Source organism: Coniosporium apollinis (genome assembly GCF_000281105.1).
Source record: "Coniosporium apollinis CBS 100218 chromosome Unknown supercont1.3, whole genome shotgun sequence".
NCBI lineage: Eukaryota > Fungi > Ascomycota > Dothideomycetes > Coniosporium > Coniosporium apollinis.
The window spans coordinates 610803-628489 of NW_006913265.1; the positions used below are offsets into that span (position 1 = coordinate 610803).

At 53.0% G+C, this 17687-nt stretch overlaps 6 protein-coding genes across 6 annotated transcripts; 2 read left to right on the plus strand and 4 right to left on the minus strand.

Annotated features, from left to right (window-relative positions):
* Nucleotides 1-3737: 3737 nt before the first annotated feature.
* On the minus strand, nt 3738-7866 carry W97_00923 (uncharacterized protein; the record flags this gene model as incomplete). The annotated part of the gene is made up of 2 exons (XM_007778834.1): nt 3738-4914; nt 4976-7866. 2 exons carry the CDS (start codon nt 7864-7866, stop codon nt 3738-3740), a joined length of 4068 nt encoding a protein of 1355 aa, XP_007777024.1.
* Nucleotides 7867-8731: 865 nt separating this feature from the next.
* Nucleotides 8732-9849, minus strand: W97_00924 (uncharacterized protein; the record flags this gene model as incomplete). Its single annotated transcript, XM_007778835.1, has 5 exons — nt 8732-8763; nt 8828-9007; nt 9067-9409; nt 9456-9560; nt 9655-9849. 5 exons carry the CDS (start codon nt 9847-9849, stop codon nt 8732-8734), a joined length of 855 nt encoding a protein of 284 aa, XP_007777025.1.
* Nucleotides 9850-10356: 507 nt separating this feature from the next.
* W97_00925 (uncharacterized protein) lies at nt 10357-11205 on the plus strand (the record flags this gene model as incomplete). Its single annotated transcript, XM_007778836.1, has 1 exon — nt 10357-11205. One exon carries the CDS (start codon nt 10357-10359, stop codon nt 11203-11205), a length of 849 nt encoding a protein of 282 aa, XP_007777026.1.
* Nucleotides 11206-12147: 942 nt separating this feature from the next.
* Nucleotides 12148-13529, plus strand: W97_00926 (uncharacterized protein; the record flags this gene model as incomplete). Its single annotated transcript, XM_007778837.1, has 3 exons — nt 12148-12188; nt 12244-12409; nt 12534-13529. 3 exons carry the CDS (start codon nt 12148-12150, stop codon nt 13527-13529), a joined length of 1203 nt encoding a protein of 400 aa, XP_007777027.1.
* A 222-nt stretch (nt 13530-13751) lies between these two features.
* Nucleotides 13752-15264, minus strand: W97_00927 (uncharacterized protein; the record flags this gene model as incomplete). The annotated part of the gene is made up of 4 exons (XM_007778838.1): nt 13752-14396; nt 14446-14802; nt 14856-15096; nt 15167-15264. The coding sequence occupies 4 exons, from the start codon at nt 15262-15264 to the stop codon at nt 13752-13754; spliced, it is 1341 nt and encodes a 446-aa protein (XP_007777028.1).
* Nucleotides 15265-15948: 684 nt separating this feature from the next.
* W97_00928 (uncharacterized protein) lies at nt 15949-17505 on the minus strand (the record flags this gene model as incomplete). The annotated part of the gene is made up of 1 exon (XM_007778839.1): nt 15949-17505. One exon carries the CDS (start codon nt 17503-17505, stop codon nt 15949-15951), a length of 1557 nt encoding a protein of 518 aa, XP_007777029.1.
* Between the last annotated feature and the right edge of the window lie 182 nt (nt 17506-17687).

Consider the following 17687-nt stretch of genomic DNA (forward strand, 5'->3'; position numbering starts at 1 on the left):
GTAAGTGTTCTAGGGAGCGAAACCCATCGTACGAGGCTCGCTATCAGGACCTCCGGGGACTCGAAGACCCGTCTCACAACGGATTACAACCCACAATGTCCACGAAGCTCGGCACACGCGGCGAGACAAGCTGGTTGATGTACGCGCGATGTGCGGAAGTGAAAAGTGAACGACGTCCTACGGAAAAGCATGATTGTCCCGGACTCAGAAGACGTGTGGTTCATTGAACGACTGTGGACGCAAGAACGTTTACAACAGATGATGCTGACGATCATCGCAGCGATGATGATGGACAGCGAAACGTGTCATACAAAAGAGTGTGCTGGTTACCGCTTTCGGAATTGGTAGGGCTTACACAGGGATTCTAGTTGTAGTAAGCTATAGATAATTAGGACCCACGTCTAGGTACTTTTAGCCATAGTAAGTGCCCGCAATTTTCTACGGAAAGCGACAGGTTGCCGGATTTGGAAGGCAGGACTGTTTGCAGGACGACTGTGAAAGTGGGAGAAGTGCACTCAAGACACCGGGCTGTCTAGTAGGTGGCACGGGTGGGACGTAGCACTGTCCACGTTGGAAAATACCAGAGGGACACTGCTGAGGAACTAGCTTTTGCTCTAGTCTCTCATCCACACTCTGCGATGCTGGTTGCGTAGGTGAGCGGGACCGGTTGCGCCAACTTACAGTGATATCACAGCCGCTGCAACTTCTTGGATGGCTCCCGAAACTCACGTGTCCCCACATCGGTCCTCAGGACACATGCGTTCCTTGTTACTACATAGCAGATTACCTGGACACTACAAGACTCGCATGTTAGTATACAACAATAGCTCACCAGAGAGAGTAGGACAGCGACGACGGCAATGTTGATACGGTTTGTCGACTTACCGTTAGCCCGCAACCCCCGCAATTGTACTTGTCGGAATCCAGTCTGTTGCAGGCGTCGCTGCAGAGCGTGACGTCCGGAAACCCCGGGCAATAGCACTGGCATCTTTCCTTGTTCGCACTGCTGAACGCATCCCGGCCTGGCAGTGTTTCGCTGGCAACCCACTCATAAAAAGGTTGCCATCTTGTAGCAGCCCCGTTTCTCGAAAGGCCGCGAAATTCACGATAACAAATCGCAAACTCTGCGCATGCAAGATCCAAACTCGCGGTTGCAGGGCTCGAAGATGCCGTTTTCGCAGTCATCTAGGATTCAGGGTCAGGATACCATCGCTCTCTTGTCTCGCGCGGGGCAAAGAACTTACTAAAGCAGCTTCCGAATTCGTAGTCAGGCACAATACCGACCCCGTTGGCTGCGCCGCATATATTGACTTGTAGTGGTCGTGGAATAGCTTCCCGAGGTTTAACGGCAGCGAAGAGGTTAGGAGGCGAATTCACACAACGAGGAGCGGTACCTTCATTGTAGTTGCTTCTTCTCTTTAGCGTAGCCGCTGAAGCGACCTTTGGCAGTAGGACAACGGTAGCGGTCGTGGAGACCGAGCCCGGAGTAGCCTTGACATAGTTTCCATCAAGCCTCCAGCTATACGGGATACTGTCCGTCCCGGTAGTAATCTTACCAGAACATGATGTACTAAACAAGGTGGTGATGAAGGTTGTGCCATCTTCCGCCGGCTTGGGGATCTGCCCCTCGGAGCTGGTCGACGAGAATCGTACGCTGCCATTGTTGAATACGGCAACACAAAGCAGCCCAGCAGGATCTTCGAAACCCAAGTTGAAGTAGCCTCCTGGCGAAGGCTATCCGAAGTGATAAGAAGGGTAGACGGTAGTCTCGCTTGGAGCATTTGCTTGTAAACCCATGTACCCTCCGTTGTTGACGATGGGATACCCTCGTGTATCCATGACCTCAAACTTAGCGCCCCCAATGCCGGGGTCGATAAAGCACTTGGCCGCCGGGATCGTTGTAGGGATGCCGCTGTTTGAGGGTGGTGTCGTGGTGAAGGTTAGTGTCGTATATTCGCAGTAAGTGTAAGTCGATGTCCAAGAGTCCTGTCTCGGGGACGTCAGGTACCGTACTCGTGTTGCTACTAGTGCTTGGCGCAGTTGAGGAGCTCAAGGTCGATACGGAGCGACTTGTAACTTGAGAATAAGATGACACAGTATGAGATGTCGATTGGGAATGAGAAGTCAGCGTGGACGAGGATCGAACCGGCAACGACGAGGAACCTGAAACTGCCGTTGAAGTGCGAGAAGATGCGCTTGTCGAAGACCCTGAGGTTGTCCCTATGGAAGGACTTGTGGATGACCCCGGGGATATCGCCGAAGCACCACACCTTCCATAGGAAGGCATGCAACCAAGTCCGCAGTGGGCGAGTGCTCTGCCGCAGTTCCCAGCCGGCGAGCAGCAGTCGCCGAAACGAGATCCTAAGCAGGTTCACCCATTTCTAAGCCCGCATTTGCCATCGGTAGAGATATCTGCAGCCCTCTACTTAAGTTGGGATGGACAGCACAGAGGACGCGGGAAAGGGATTGGAGCCAAAGCACGATAAGCAATGCCCTGAAACCCATTGCGAATGAACGTAGAGCATAAACGATTTGTTTGGGCAGTGTCTCGAAAGGAACGTATACTGATTCAAAGAAAAGGGAGAGACATCTCATTTTCGGATCACTCCTCAACTGCTGAGACTGGCAGTCAGTAGACAACATGCCTAAAGATTCATGGATTGGTAAGGCGCGTGGCTTCTTGGCTGCCTCATAACGTTAACATCCTGGTTTCTTTAGGTAGTCGTTCGATTCGCGTGAGTGGGTCACGGTTATCGAGACCACTAACTCCTGCGGCATTAAGATACCCCCTTACGATATTTTTAAGGGCAGATCGCAGCAGCGTTACCTTATTGGAGCTCTTGAAGAGATTCAGAATATGCACGGCCTTCACAGGAAATCGCAATTCCTTAAAAGGAAAGGAATCGCGATTTCCTGTCGCTAAGCGCTAGGGAAGGCAAAGTGCGTTGCTCACTCTGCAAGAAATCAGCACGGTATGAACCTTCAAACATTTTAAGGTAATGAGTAGTCTCGGGCTCTGCGCCACATTCTGGCACCGCAAATCCGCTTCCGCTTCGAGACCTGACTGTCGCTGACCTGCAGCTACAGCTGGACAACTGAAGTTGAGAAGATCAAGCTCCGCTCAAACAGGCCGCGGAATGCGGATAAAAATAGTGTAACCCAAGTTTGGCCTCTCCACGCATCCACATGTCCTCAAGAAGTTTCATCGAGCGAGCACCCTAGCCAGGCATGTAGAATCTCCGATTTGCTGTATACCCCTACTAGACCGCTCGCTTGATGCAAACTTCTTGAAGATATGTGTACTAATACGAGTAGAACGTAGAGTAGAGCACAAGCACTTACCGGACCGGCCTGAACGTTTGTCTGAGTTAACTATACAATACAGATTAGTGTAGCTTATACGGGTAGAGTTGCAGCATCATAATCAGCTCCTACTTTCCCGCTACTACAAGAGAGTGAGCGAGTCGTTACTTTACTCAATCCTTTGCCGATAATACAGGTAATTCCCACTATAGCAAGTGGAGGGTGAGAGACACCTAGGTAGGTGGAGAGGGGGTCGCACATTGATGCGGCCACTATAATATATCTTGAGCTATGGCAGTGTCACGGCTGCACAGGAAAATCATTCCTCCAGGAGCACCGATTACCCCCCTTGCCAATATTGCCCCAACCCTTACAGCACGACTGCGAGCACTTCATCCCCCAGGATTCCAAACTCGTGTCATAATTCCAGGGTATCAGTGGCGAAGCTCTAAATCGGCATCCCATAAACCGGGCATATCTTCGTCCATAAGAAGCTTCTCCTCCTCAGCAGCACCCACAGTGGCTCTCGCCTCCAAAGCATGCGCCACCTCCAGCACTTCGTGCTTCCCCGGCCATCTCACCAGATCATATCCCAAAACGCCAACCTTCCAAAGAAGCTCACAGTGCGGGCAGCACACGGTGTTAGTGACAGCAGACACAACAGCATAACGTCCGCAACGGAAACAGGAGAAGTCGCACCGTTCGCAGAGCGCAGTCGGCTGGACGTCGTCACCACCCCGTTGGTCAAGGCGAGGACGTGCCGGGGCGCCACATTCTGCGCATTTCGTCTTACCAGCAACAAGCTGTGCCCCGTTGACAGCAGCCTGTTTCGATCTCAGCGCATCCGGTATCCGGTCTTGAGATCGTTTCGAGTCGCCAGACTCCTCGCTAGTGAACATGACTGAGCTATCTCGACAAGCTTCTAGCTGACACTGCTCCGCGTCTGACGGGAGCTGGAAACTATCCTGAAGCGCCTGGGCGGCTTGTCGAAGGGCCGGGGCGTCTGCCGCTGTGTCAAGATAGCCGCTCCTGAAATAGTTGGGCCCCTGTACAGCCTGGCGGATAGGAAGTCCACCCATTGGTCGGAAAGTGATTTGTTGAGCTTCCAAAAGTTTCTTAGCGGCTTCGATGCCAGATTCCTCGTCAGCGGGCGTATCACCCAGGGGGGCGGTCTTGGATCCTGGAGACTCGTGAAGCGTGAACGTATCCGCCTCTTTGAGACCCCTGTCATCGTTGCCTACTTCGAGCACGTTGATAGAGCCGTTTTCTTCACCGATCAGGAGACGCGTGTAATCCGGGTTAAACGCACCAGACATAACACAAGAGTTTAACGTGACGACATCTTGTACGTGAACATTTTCACTTGAGCGATAAATGTCCCATGATTTGACGACGCCATCCGAGGATCCACTGTATAACCGAGTGCGGTCCTGCGCCCAAGAGCAGAAGCGGATGCCGGTATCCAGGAGTTCCCGAGGCTGCAAAGGATCCAGTGCCATTAATGAATCGCCGTGGGAAAGGGTGTGCAAAATGCGATTATCGTTACGGACGTCCCAGACGTATGTTGTGCCATCAGTGCACCCGGCTATGATGTAGTGGTCGTCGTATGGGCTATTGTCATGAATATCAGTAGTCAAGCTTTAGTGCTAATGGATACGGACGTGATGCTTACTTATATACAACGTCGTTCATGTCCCTTGCCGGACACTCAAACTCGATAGTCTTTGAGAACTGACCAACCTTACTGATCTGACCGATACGCCAGTCAAATGTGCGCACTACGGACCGCACGCCTGGGTTCACGCCAAGCCCTGCGACGCTGCCTATAGCGAAGTGGCCACCAGGACCCCAGTGCGGGTTCCACGCGCAGTCGAAGACGTTTTGTGAGTTCCCCCAAATCTTAACTTCTTGCTGTGTCTCGACGTTCCACATGCAGAACTCCCCATCCATAGTCACATCTTCGGTATTAGAGCAGAATCCAGCTAGGAGGTAGGCGCTGTAAAAGTGGTGAACGCCCCAGTGTAGACATGATGGAGAGAGATGCAGCTCAGGCCTCTCCAACGCTTTCTGCGAGGTGAACGACAACCGGACTCCTTCCCGGTAGTTGATAACCCTAATGCTCTTCTTCTTCGCTCGGCGGCAACCAGTCGCCAGTAAGCCGTTCCTGCTTACTGACAATAGCTCAACCGGCGCTTTGTGCTCAAAAGCATAGAGACAGGAGGCTTGAATGGGATCTCCAGGAACGGACCCATCGTCGCCCCCTTTGTCAAGATCCCATTCACGGACCACGCCATCGTAACCAGCAGAGTAAAGGTACTGGCCGTCAGGCGAGAACGCAACCATGGACACGGTTTTGAACAGGCGGGGGTTCTGAGACACATGCATAGAATGCGAGGAGTTCGCGCCAGTCTCCTGGCGTTGTCGGGGAATGTGATGGTCGGATAGCTCGCGAATGACCTTGCGGTCGACGTCTCCTAGGAGAAGATTGTTTGGTCTATTGTATTGCATGCTATTCGCGTCGTCCAGACATGCGGAACCTGCGGCAAACCCCTGTCCATCTGGGGCCCAAGCGACCGTGCCGACATCACCAGAGGTGCCGGTGAACGAGATGGATGGCCCAAGAGTGTCATAGCAGTTGTTCTTGAGCGCTGTGGGAACGATTCGCAAGCCACTTTGGTATTGACGACCGCTCGAGACACCTAGCTCGCGCCAACGGAGCAGTGCAGAGGTAGAACTTGAGTGGGTCCGATGCGTGGCGGTTGCTCCCAACTTCTGGCAGTGTGGGATCGAGGCAACGTTACCGTCAATGGCATCTTGTAGAAAATGTCTGATGCTCTCCAGAGTACGGGCTTCCAGAACTCTCCTAGCCCTCCAAGATATGGCATGAACATTCGCTTCAGTGGCGAACGCCATTAAAGTCCGGATGCGAAGTATCGTAGTATCGCCTTGTTCATGCATAACTGTCTCAAGGACGTCCTTGATCACTTTTTCCAGCACTGCTAATTCTTCATCGAGAAAATCAGCGTGCAATATCGTGCCTTCCCAGGCATCAATACGTGTTCGACACCATTCGCCTTCCTCTATCCCTTGGCGAAGGATATGACGCTGGGCGTGACTTAGGTAAGGCTTAGGGATCGTAGTTGTGCTTCTAGGTTGTAAACCATTCCGACTAACTCCTCTAGTGGCTCGATCGATCTGCTGGTAAGGCAATCGCTTTTTCGGTGGAACTTCCACTGAGTGCCTCGGCAGTGGAAGTGTTATATGGGCTGCCTCGGGGGGAGGAGTGAACTGAGTAGGTCGCGAATCATGTAATGTACCGGAATTTGCCGGGCTCGTGAAAATCGTGCTATCAAAAGCGGTGCTCTCAAAAGACTGATCAGGGGTGCTTTCCTCTGAACTCTCTCGCCATGCGCGGGATAGGGGATGCTGTTGACAAAGCTTCCTTGAGTAACGACTTTGTACGGTGTGAGCCTTCCTCGTGGGAAAATAGGGTCCGATCTGCGCCCAAGACAGCCTGCGTACTTCCTTTAGGTGTATCAGTAGGCGATCTTCTTCGTCGCTGAACTTTTCCCCTGACGTGCCAGTAATTGTAGCTGGCGCTGGCGGAGGTAAAATGTTAGTCCGCAGTAAATTATGCGTTGGAGCGGCGCTTGCGCCATTGATTGTTGACGACTCCGCGGCGTCCCTAAGACCAATGTGCTGCCCAGCTCGCTGCTCCGACACAACGCCATTGCTGAGCATGCCATCATTGTGCTGATCAATAGGTGTCAACACAGATGTCCTCCTTGCTGGCGCCTGGTTGGCAGGGACACTGGTGACTGTCCGTCCATCGATTTCCCATGATACAGACGGAGCCACTAGTGCTTGGGCAACATTGTTCTTTACCGAAGATCCTGAGCTTAGCTGATTGCTAGGCGTAGGATCGCTCTTGAATGTGCCGTCCCGATTCCGTTTTCTTGCTGCTTCAGCGCCAGAGCGATGCTCTTCTGCCCCTTGCGTCTGCTCGTGTGGCTTTAATCTTCCTGCAGCGTTTGTAGAGGTCCCGTTGTTCTGTTTAGGGTTTCTCGAAGAAGCTGAAGCTGATAGCATCTGGGATGGAACGGCTTGAGCATAGTTGTCCAACCGGCGCTGAGCACCGTTGACAGGCGCATTGTGTCTAGGCCTATCAGAAGCTGGCTGTTTCACGAGGTCGTGCTCTGCAGCCCACCTTGAAGCTTTGTCCGCATACTTCGTTCTTGGTTTGTCATGAATGCCGTTCGAGGATGGGGTGTCTACTGACTGTGCAGTGCGCGTGTTGGCGGATGGAGGACTGTGGACGGCTGTCTTCGGGCCAGCATGTGCACCGCTGGCAGATGTCGGCTTCGGCGCAATGGTCGGGTTTTTGGCTAGGTTTGACAGAGGCTTGCGAGTTTGAACTAATGGTAGCTGGAGCGGTCGCGAGCTCAGAGCGGCTGGCAACTCAGAATCAGAATCATCGGAGTCCCCGGTAAGGTCTATAATATCGATCATGGGCCTACACAACAGGCCTGTCAGCGCGAAGAACAGCGAGCGCGTAAAGTTCATTACGCGTGTTGAACGTGAAAGATCTAGGTGAAGGATCACGACTAGGGGTTCTTACCGCTGCTTAAACAAAGGCATTTGGTGACAGCATAGTTATTCAGGACCAAATGCAGATGTGGCGGCTTCAAAACATTGTAAATCTCTGGGTGCGCAAAGTGAGGCCCGGCGTGGGGTGAATAGATGGGGAAGACGCGGTGTTGGATGCGGCAAGCCGAGACTACGTGGATCCCTGTTAGCTCAGCCCCACAGCTTCTTTTCCGGTTAGCGTCTTCGTCTTTTACTTTACTTTACTTGTAATCCCGACGTCGATCTTGCACTTACTTCTCACGCCTCTTAGGTACCTACACCTAAATTATCTGATTCTACATTCGTCGGTCATAGTCCTGGACATGCGGAGTCTAATAGGTAAAAATATGTAAAGCTTGTGCGCCGAGAACGCTACATAGATGTTTCACCATTGTTTCGCCTGGCCCTTCACGGCGTCCCGAAGAGCACTACTCTTATCGAAGGCAGAGCATATGAATATGCTTACGAAGCAGGGACAGCGTGGTTCGCGAAGATGCTTATATCAAGCAATAGAACAAGCCATGGCCTTGTCGAGCATCCTTTAGGCTCCGCTGGCTGAACCTAACCCCAATCTGTCGACGGCACAGCCTCTCGAATCTGCTTCCAATACCCTCAACACCTACGTTAATTAAGAACCAACAGTTGCTCATGTTACGGTAACATGGCCTTCGGGATACAACTCGAGGCGTTTACTGCACGTGCGGATAACATGGTTCTTCAACTATTTAGGACTCTAGACAAAGCATGCCTGACCCGAGTGTACAATTCCGAAATCAATACTCCTCAGCACAAAGCATGAAGTTCAAGCCTTGATGGCATAGATCTGGAAAGAGCCTGTAAGGCACAACAAGAGTCAGTTTTGAACACACACCCAGCTTCTTGTACCGGGAACACTCACCAGCCCAATCGTTCAGATTGTACTTGGACAGATATTCCAGCACTGTATCATCGGTACTCTCCGTTTTTTCACAACACGATGCCTGAACGGAGATAGCACTGCAGCACGTATCGCTCGGACAATTTCCTTGTGTTTGCGTGTAAACGTCAAGATCGCGGTTTGTGTCAACGATGGCAACGCCTGTAGGAGAACCGTTAATATTCGTATCACCTTGTTTTCTGCGTCTAGCGTCCGCTTACCCTTGAAGCCCGCCTCTCGAAGGTATCTCTCGTAATCAGCGGCTTGGCTGGCACCAGAGATACAGCCGACATAGAGGGCAACATCCTTCTTCAGTGCATCAGGAAGCGCCTTCTTCGCTAGGATGTCTGAAATAGCAACACGGCCGCCTGGCTTGAGCAAGCGGAACATCTCCTCGAATGCTACGTGCTTCTCATTCTCAGGCACCAGGTTGATGACGCAGTTGCTGATTATGCAGTCGGCGGTCGATGCGGGTAGGTCAATCTTTGTGATCGGGGATTCGATGAAGGCGACATTAGCTGCGCCTACTGTTTCTTTGTTTCTGTTCGCGCGGGCGAGCATGTCCTAGGGATGTAAGCTACGCATAGAGCCCTTCATGAAGGTCTATCACCTTGTTCATATCAACACCGATGGCCTTTCCTGCTGCCCCCACTTTCTTCGCTGCTTGGAAAACATCAAACCCAGCCCCGCTACCGAGATCGATCACGGTCTCGCCCTACATGTGGAAAAATCGCCGCAGTGAGCTTCTACTCAGGTCCACTGACTTCAGATTGCATGGTCAGCAAGCCAATGGAATGTATGTCACGAACCTCCCTCAGATTGGCCATCACTAGTGGATTGCCACAGCTGAGTCCCAAATTGGCGTCCTGTGGAATTCCGGCGAGCTCTTCTTCGGAGTAACCGAATGCTTTGGCGATAGCTGCTCCATATTTGGCATCACTCGAGCCCTTGGCGAAGGAGCTGTAGCGGTCGTTGACATGGTTATAAATTTCTGTAGCGTCCATTGTAGACAATTATTGCTCAGTGTATTCGCGGAACTGACGGGGAATCTTGACAGTGAGGGTTTGAGTGGGGCTGATGTGTGTCTGAGGATGCTGCTAGACTACAGTTGCTGTACATATACTGTATATACAACGTCGGTATGTCACTGCCGCATGGGCGCGATATGTCACCGCTTATTGAATATCATCAGACCAACGCCACCGGAATCACCCGATTGGAGTCCTATGTGCTTGATTAGAATAGCGTCCGTCAAGACAGCTAGTGAGCACTCCGTCCTGTCAACCTCTGCAGTCGTTTAGGATGAACCGATATGTCACCGCCAAGCCAGCGCTGAGTCAACCCAGACCTCACCTCAACGTCCCATCCTTACCCCAAGCCTATCTTGTTCCAGCACTCCCAGCTCATCGCTAAATCGGCAAAGCTACACGAATGAGACACATCAGGAATGCGCAATGTCATATCGATTTTAACTTTCGACACTAGTTTTGGATGAGCCTTGACACTGCAAGATGCCGCCTGATCCACTTCACGACGAGCGACAGCTGAAGACCCCTGCTCATACTCTCGACCGCGTCCGGAACAACCAGCGCCGGCATCGTGCTCGTAGACGTGAGTACATTGCTTTCCTCGAGGGGAGGCTAAAAGACACTGAAGGTCGGCTTGCCGAGGCCTTGACTGAGCTTGCCGGTTTAAGAGCCGAACTGGAGAGTTACAGACACGGGCAGCGGATTGATATAATCACCAGTGACAGCACCGGTGTTGAGGTTGACCAAAGTGCCGCTTCTACCAACGACAGAGCGGGGCTTCGTGTCCTAGAAGAAGGATTGCTTATGCATTCACCTACCGTGTCAGCAGCCGCTACGGATGAACTGCTCCCAATTACGGACTCAACGATGTCTACAGTCCTAGACCAGGAAATGTCATGGTTCAGCGAATCTCCACTCCCCATAACTTCCGGGCTCCCGCTCGCCTCGGTCTACCTTCTCGGAAGCTTAGATGCTCCACCAGCTTTCGATGCTCCAACTTCGAGCCTCATCCAGGCCACCCCAAATGAGAGCGTATCGATATTGCAGACTTCTCCCGAGCGACATCCGGTAACAGAACCAGATGCCGTGCCGGCTCAGCCCCCGGCATCGGAAGAGTGTTGTCTGTACCTTCCGCCTTCGGATAATGAGTCCACCACTCTCTGTACTCAAGCATACGCCATGATTGAGCAGCAGAACTTCCGCGGATTGGACGTCCATACCATTCACCAGTGGTTATGGGCCGGATTTCGAAAAGCGAAGCGCACAGGCGAGGGCTGTAGGGTGGAGAATGGGCTTCTTCTCGCTTTGCTTGACCTTGTCAGCGGAGCTTAGCTTTCCAGTAAGGCGGACAAGCCGGATTTGTCTCTTGCATCATGAGGATCTCGGCGGTTCTCTAGAACCATGAAAGTCAGCTGTCGTTCTATGATATATTGCTGAATGCCGGATAGAATATCCCGGTAGGACGCGAGATAAGTCCGTAGTGGAGCGATTGAGGAACTCAGTAAAGTTGGAGCTGTCAGTGCATCGGATGACTCGGATCAGTCCGGAAAGGATATGTCGAGACAGCCGAAATAGTCTTGATCACAGCTATTTGCTCATGCTTCTTATATACGAATGTTTCAGCATCCGCGTAAAATGCTATAAGCATGCTCGCAGTAATCTCCATGACATGGACATCAGGGGTCTCTCTAGGGTAAGGGTTAGGGTTAGGGTTGGATCACGGCGGTGATAAATAGTGTCCACTAAAAGTTCAAATTAGCTTACTGTCGGGTTTAAAATATGCAGCTATTTAGAAGTAAACTTCATTCCATCTTTCTTTCCTCGATTATTGTTGACTAAAACTACGTTTATATAATAATTTAACGCTTAGAATATAACTTAGTACTATTAAACAATGCGGTATAGCTATAGCTATTTAATTATAAAGAATAGCAGCGCCATATTACTAATAATTATAGTACACTTTAAATACTATAAAAACTGCTCGCGGGTATACTACATGCTCGCTGCATGCATGTAACGCATAGGCTTTTTAAGAAATTAAGCTTTCCTACTATATTTGTTAAAATATACCTAGATAAAAACACTAATATAGATAGATATAGCTATAAGGAAGATATTGAAAAGTATTTAACTAAGGTAAAAGCATTGCGCGTGCTCTATAGAGTGATGAGCCTTAGAGGGGGGGGGGTGGATGAAGCTTATTTTAAACGGCCGCACTTTTTGAAACCGATAGTAAACGCCCACATCAACACCACAACGAACCCCACCACCATGTCCCGATCCACCGACCCCGGCCACTTCTTCCAGACGACGTATGTCCGCAACTCCATCCTGCAACCCTCATATATCTCTAACATTCTCGACCAGCGCATCACTCTCCGAAATCACCCGCAAAGCCCAAAAGTCCACCAACACCCACGGCAGCCCAATCCGACTCCCCTCCAAAATCCTCAGTATCGGCGCCGACCCCGACGATGCCGGACGCGTATACGTCGCCGAGGCGGCCGGCACGGCCAGAAGAGTAGTCCTCGAAGTCTGTAAGAGACCAAAACCCAATCCTGAATACAGTCCAATCACGCAAACCTTGCCTCAGCAGCACACCCTCCATGGAGGCTTCAGCGTCAAAGAGAGTATCTCCGCTGACATACTCCTACTAGACCGGTGAAATATCCGCCCTCTACACCGGCCCCGCCGCCCCCCTGACCTCCCTCGCCCTCTCCCCCAGCCCCACCTCCAGCGCAGCCCCCCGCACCCTCTACGCAGGCTGCTGGGACAAGACTATCTGGTCCTGGAACGCCACCACTCGTGCCCCGCTCCGCCGCTTCACAGGCGGGCACACCGACTTCGTGAAAGCTCTACTCTGCCTGCGGCTTGGTGGGCGCGACATCCTCGTCTCGGGCGGTGCGGATGGGGCAATTGTGGTGTGGGATGCGCGGAGCGGGGAGAAGCTATATAGACTTATGGGGCATGTGAGGGGGATCTTGAGTTTGGCGGTTGATCCTGCTTCGCTCGGGAGTGGGATTGAGGATGGGAGGAGCGGGGTTGAGGGGGAGACCGTGACGCTTTTTAGCGGTAGTAGTGATCGCGAGACCAGGCGCTGGCGTCTCACTGCCTCCGCTGGCAATGAACTAGCAGACGACGCGGCGACAGGCCCCGTACCGATACTCGCGCACGAGACAAGCGTCAACGCGCTCCGCTTCGATGCCGACGCTGACTTGTGGACCGCGTCCGCCGACAAAAGCGCCAAGTGTCTGGTCCGTGACCGGGGATGGGAGGCGGATACGACACTCCCGCACCCTGACTTCGTGCGCGATGTTGTTGTAGACGAGGAGGGCGGATGGATCGTTACCGCCTGCAGAGACGAAGAGGTGAGAGTCTGGGAACGGGGCACGGGGAAATTGTATCACACTTTCAGCGGCCATTTTGAGGAAGTTACGGGGCTGCTGCTTGTGGGGAGAATGCTGGTTAGCGTGTCGATTGATGCGACGGTCAGAAAGTGGAGTCTAGCGCCGCAGGATCTGCAGGCTGCGAAGCTGGAGGCGGAGAAGGCGAGGGAGGGAGAGGTGGTAGAGGAGAAGGAGGAGCCGAAGGAGTCGATGCTGACGGCGGAGGAGGAGGCGGAGTTGGCGGAGTTGATGGATGACAGTGACTGATGGCCCGCGCATGAATGCATGTCACGCCAATCTGCGCGTATAAGAGAGCCAGTTTTTAGGCGTTCGTCAACGCTCTCAACCTGATGCCGTGACGAGTAGGTACAAGAGGCCAAGAACCGCTGCACACGCTACACACGCTACACAATCAAGCGCAATCTAGCAAGTGCTCACAGCCTGAGTATCCAAGCGCTTTCACCAAACCAAGCAGCCATAACAGATCCGCTACCACCCAGGCGCGGGCGGTGCGCCACCCCCATACCCGCCCTGCTGGCCAGGGTAACCTGGGTTGCCGCCTTGCTGATGACCATGTTGCTGCTGGCCACCATAGCTCTGCCCTCCAGGCGGTGGCGGGTATTGCTGTCCCTGACCCTGCGACCCGTATGGGCCGGAGGAAGGCGGGTACTGGCCATAACCGCCCTGGCCGCCCTGGCCGTATTGGTCGTGCGGTTTGCCGTAACTCTGCTGCTGTCCGGGTTGACCTTGCTGCTGATGTGACGGCGTTCCGCCATAGCCTCCATGCACCTGCTGACCGTACTGGCTTTGTGACTGGGGGCCGCCATACCCAGCTTGAGGCGGACCACCGTATCCGCCCTGCTGGGTTGGCGGTGGAGGATATTGCTGCTGGCCGTAACTCTGCTGCTGGTGCGGCGGTGGGGCGCCGCCATACGACGCAGACGCGCCGTAGGAGCCTTGGCCGTATTGATCGTGTTGTTGGCCATATTGGCCCTGATGCTGCTGCGGTGCAGGTGAGGGGTTATAGCCTCCGCCCTGGCCTGGCGGCTGGTATTGTGCTGGCGGTGCTTGGCCGGAATAGGTACCGGAAGAGCCCTGGCCGGAAGAAGAATAGCCGTAGTTTTGCTGCGGTTTCTGTAGTCTGTAAGCGATTGAGCAACACACGTAATGGATATATACTCACCGAGCCATGCTGTCCGCCGATAAGGCCGCCCACCAAACCACCTAGTCCGCCAGCAGAGGCACCGTGTCCTTGCCCTTGCTGGTGAGGCTTCTGGCCGCCTCCAAGAAGGCTGCCGGCAAGCTGTCCAAGACCGCCAGCCGGACCACCATGTCCTGACTGCTGCTGATGGGGCTTGTTGCTTCCGAGTAGACCACCAGCAAGCTGACCCACGAGATTGCCCGAGCCGCCGTGTCCACCGCTACCGTGTGCACTTCCATGCGACCCGCTGCCAAGGAAGGATGACGCGAGGCCTCCAAGACCACCAGATCCCTTCTGTTGCTTGTTTCCCTGTCCTGCGAGCATGTTCATGGCCATGCCCTGTAATTCTGTTAGGCACGGCAAGCTGTCGAGCACGTCCATTGTATACATACACCGAGGCTTCGATCAGAGTCCCCAGTCTTGCCATCCGGAGCATACGTCGCCGAGCCATCAGGCCCCCTCACTATACCATCCCCGCTTCCACCAATTCGCTGATCTTGAGGCATCGGATACGGATTTGTAGGTTGTGCTGGTGTATGAGTTGCCGAAGTACGTGGTGCGGGTGCTGCGCTGGTTGGTATGTTCCACTGCGAGACACCGGTGCTGATCTGGACGTAGTAATACTTGCGGGAGCTAGAGCACTTGGCGGTCAGAGGAGATGACGTCAGGTAGAAGCCGGGGAAAACAAAGACGGAAGATGTACCTCGAGTCCCATTGAGCTATCCAGCCAGAGGGTAGGTCGGGGAGTGTGGGGTTGTCGGGGCCAGCGTTGGGGGATAGTGGGCGCGTAGCATCAGCCATGCCGCGCTGCTGCTTTGGGTATAGAATCTATAGGATGTGTCTAAGGACGGAAGGGACGTCGGTTGTCGTTCAGGAGTAGCTGTATGAAGGGGGAGCGGACAGACTGAGAGTAGAGCAAAGGAGCGGTAAAGTAAGACGAAGATTAAGCACTCTATCTAAAATAGTAGATGCAACAGGTACGTATCGGATGTGGGCTGTGCTGCATCCTGGTCAGGGTCCAGCTGAAGCGGAAGACAGCGGAAGAACGACAGCTGTGGCTCAGCCGTGGCGGTGCTTTCAGCGAGCGGCGGCTCCAGCATCAGTTCTTAGAGGACAGCTGCGACTGAGTACTTATGACCGACCTACTGTGCTGGTGCCTGAAGGTAGTGCTGTGTCTGTGTTGAGGATTAAAGAGGCTATACAGAGGCACACAGCGTGTCGAGTTAAAATAGAGGGCTTTGTATTTCGAACCGAGCTAATCAGCTAACATTCGTACAGCTCGGTGGTAAGGTAATGATAGAAGTATACACGATGTGCTCAAGACGACAAGCTCGACATATCCATCTCTATCCAGAAACCAGACAAACTCCATTCCGGTACAGACGACCATTTCCGTGTACCAAACGCCAATATGCCCTGCCATGCCATGCCATGCCATGCTCCTGGCTCAAGCTCATTTGCGTCAATCGTACATAAAGATGTCGTCTACCATGCGTAGTCTCCAGAGCCAGGTATCTCATCGTTGCCATTCCAGTCCTCGTCACCACTAGCCTCCTCATCAAGGAAGTCAACTTCCCTGAAAAGAGTATCCCGCGGCCGCAGATTGTCGATGCGTAGATCAACCACCTCACACAAGCCTTGGATGAATATGTCCTCGTCCGCCCCGGTTTCGGATGGACTGTCATCGTCGCTTGACGCGGTCTCCATATAGGTATTTGTCCGCGGCCGCAGGCGGCGCTTGTGCCATGAGCTCTCCTCATCGGTGTTCGCTTCGGGAGTCGGCAAGCTTGATTTCTTGTTGATCTGCGTAGGCGTTCGACGCTTATGAATTACTGGCGCGTCGTCGTCACTGTCCAAGATCGCTCGCCTCCGAATGACTACAGCGGGGCTGGTCCTTTCTGAGAGATCCGTGCTGGCGATTGGTCTGGTTCGGCTCTCACCCGCTCTTAGGTGAGTACCCCCTTCCTGGGATTGTCTCCATAGCCGGAAGGCCTTCAGTGACATAAGGTGAGGATTGGGTGGTGGAGACTTCCGCAGGAAGACCTTCGAAAGTCTGCCAAGCCAGAAATCACGGAAGCCTGCCCTGTCGCGCCAACTGATGTTTAGTATCGCGTGGATAACCAGTCTTCGAAGGTCTGGCAGCCTTTCTGCAGAGTCAATCAAAGACGCAAAGAAAGTCTTGGCGGCTTCAGAGGTCCATTTCCGGAGATGCATCAGCTCTAATGTCCTGAGGGTCGAAGGCCAGCTAGGAACCTCATCCGGCTTGAGCAGATCGATATATTTCGGATCCGAGTCGTGACTGGTGCTGTGAGAATTGTAGTAGTTGAGGTCCATCCTCAATATCTCAAGATTAGGACAGGTAATCCCAAGATCGGACAGAAACGCAATGTCCAGCGCCTGGTTGTGGTTCAGAACAAGCTCCTTGAGTTGTTGCCCCTGAAGTGAAAGAAACGTGTGCAGTCCCTCCGAAGCGAAATCATTACAGTTAATGATATGGAGGGTATCGAGCCCCGCTGGCAGTAATGGAAGGAACTTGTCAGTGATGATGGAGGAAGACTCGAAGGACAAGCTTTTCAGTCTTGGCAGATATTTCAGGGCCGCCGCCAATTGCTCCTCATGGGTACCTGCCGCACCGTTCTTAGTTCTCTTTGACTTTGCTTGGAAGTTTCTGAGAGCAAGCCTTTCAAGAGTTTGGAAGTAAGGCTTCTCGTGCATCCGCATCTCTGAGCTGGCCCAGTCTCTGTCCATCATACTAGACTCCCAAGTCCAAGCTTTCAAGCGAACCTCGGATGTCTCGAGAGAACTGAACAGGCTCTCACTGTAATGCCAGCGTTGGGCTGGGGCGTTCCTTCGATATGGAGGTCGGTGAGTGGGGTCGAAAATATCTATCTCAGACAGCTGGGATAAATGCGGAATGAGAGCGCCCAAATCGAACAGCCCCATTCCGGGAGCCGTATACGCCAAGGACATAGTTGCATTCAACCTCAAGCGCTTGACCTTGACGTTGTAATTGAGCATGCGACCGTCGTTGGGTTGTGACATGGCTTCCAAAAACCTATGGGGCCTGTCGAGACCCCCAAGGGGCGGACATCGGTATAGGACAGTCAGTGCGGGCTCCGTAAAGGCCCTGCACGTGCGCGCAAGGTTGAGAAGCCAAGGGACGCTCGCCTCGGAGAAACCGTCCTCGTTGACAAGTGGATGCGAGGCGAATTCGAATATTTGTA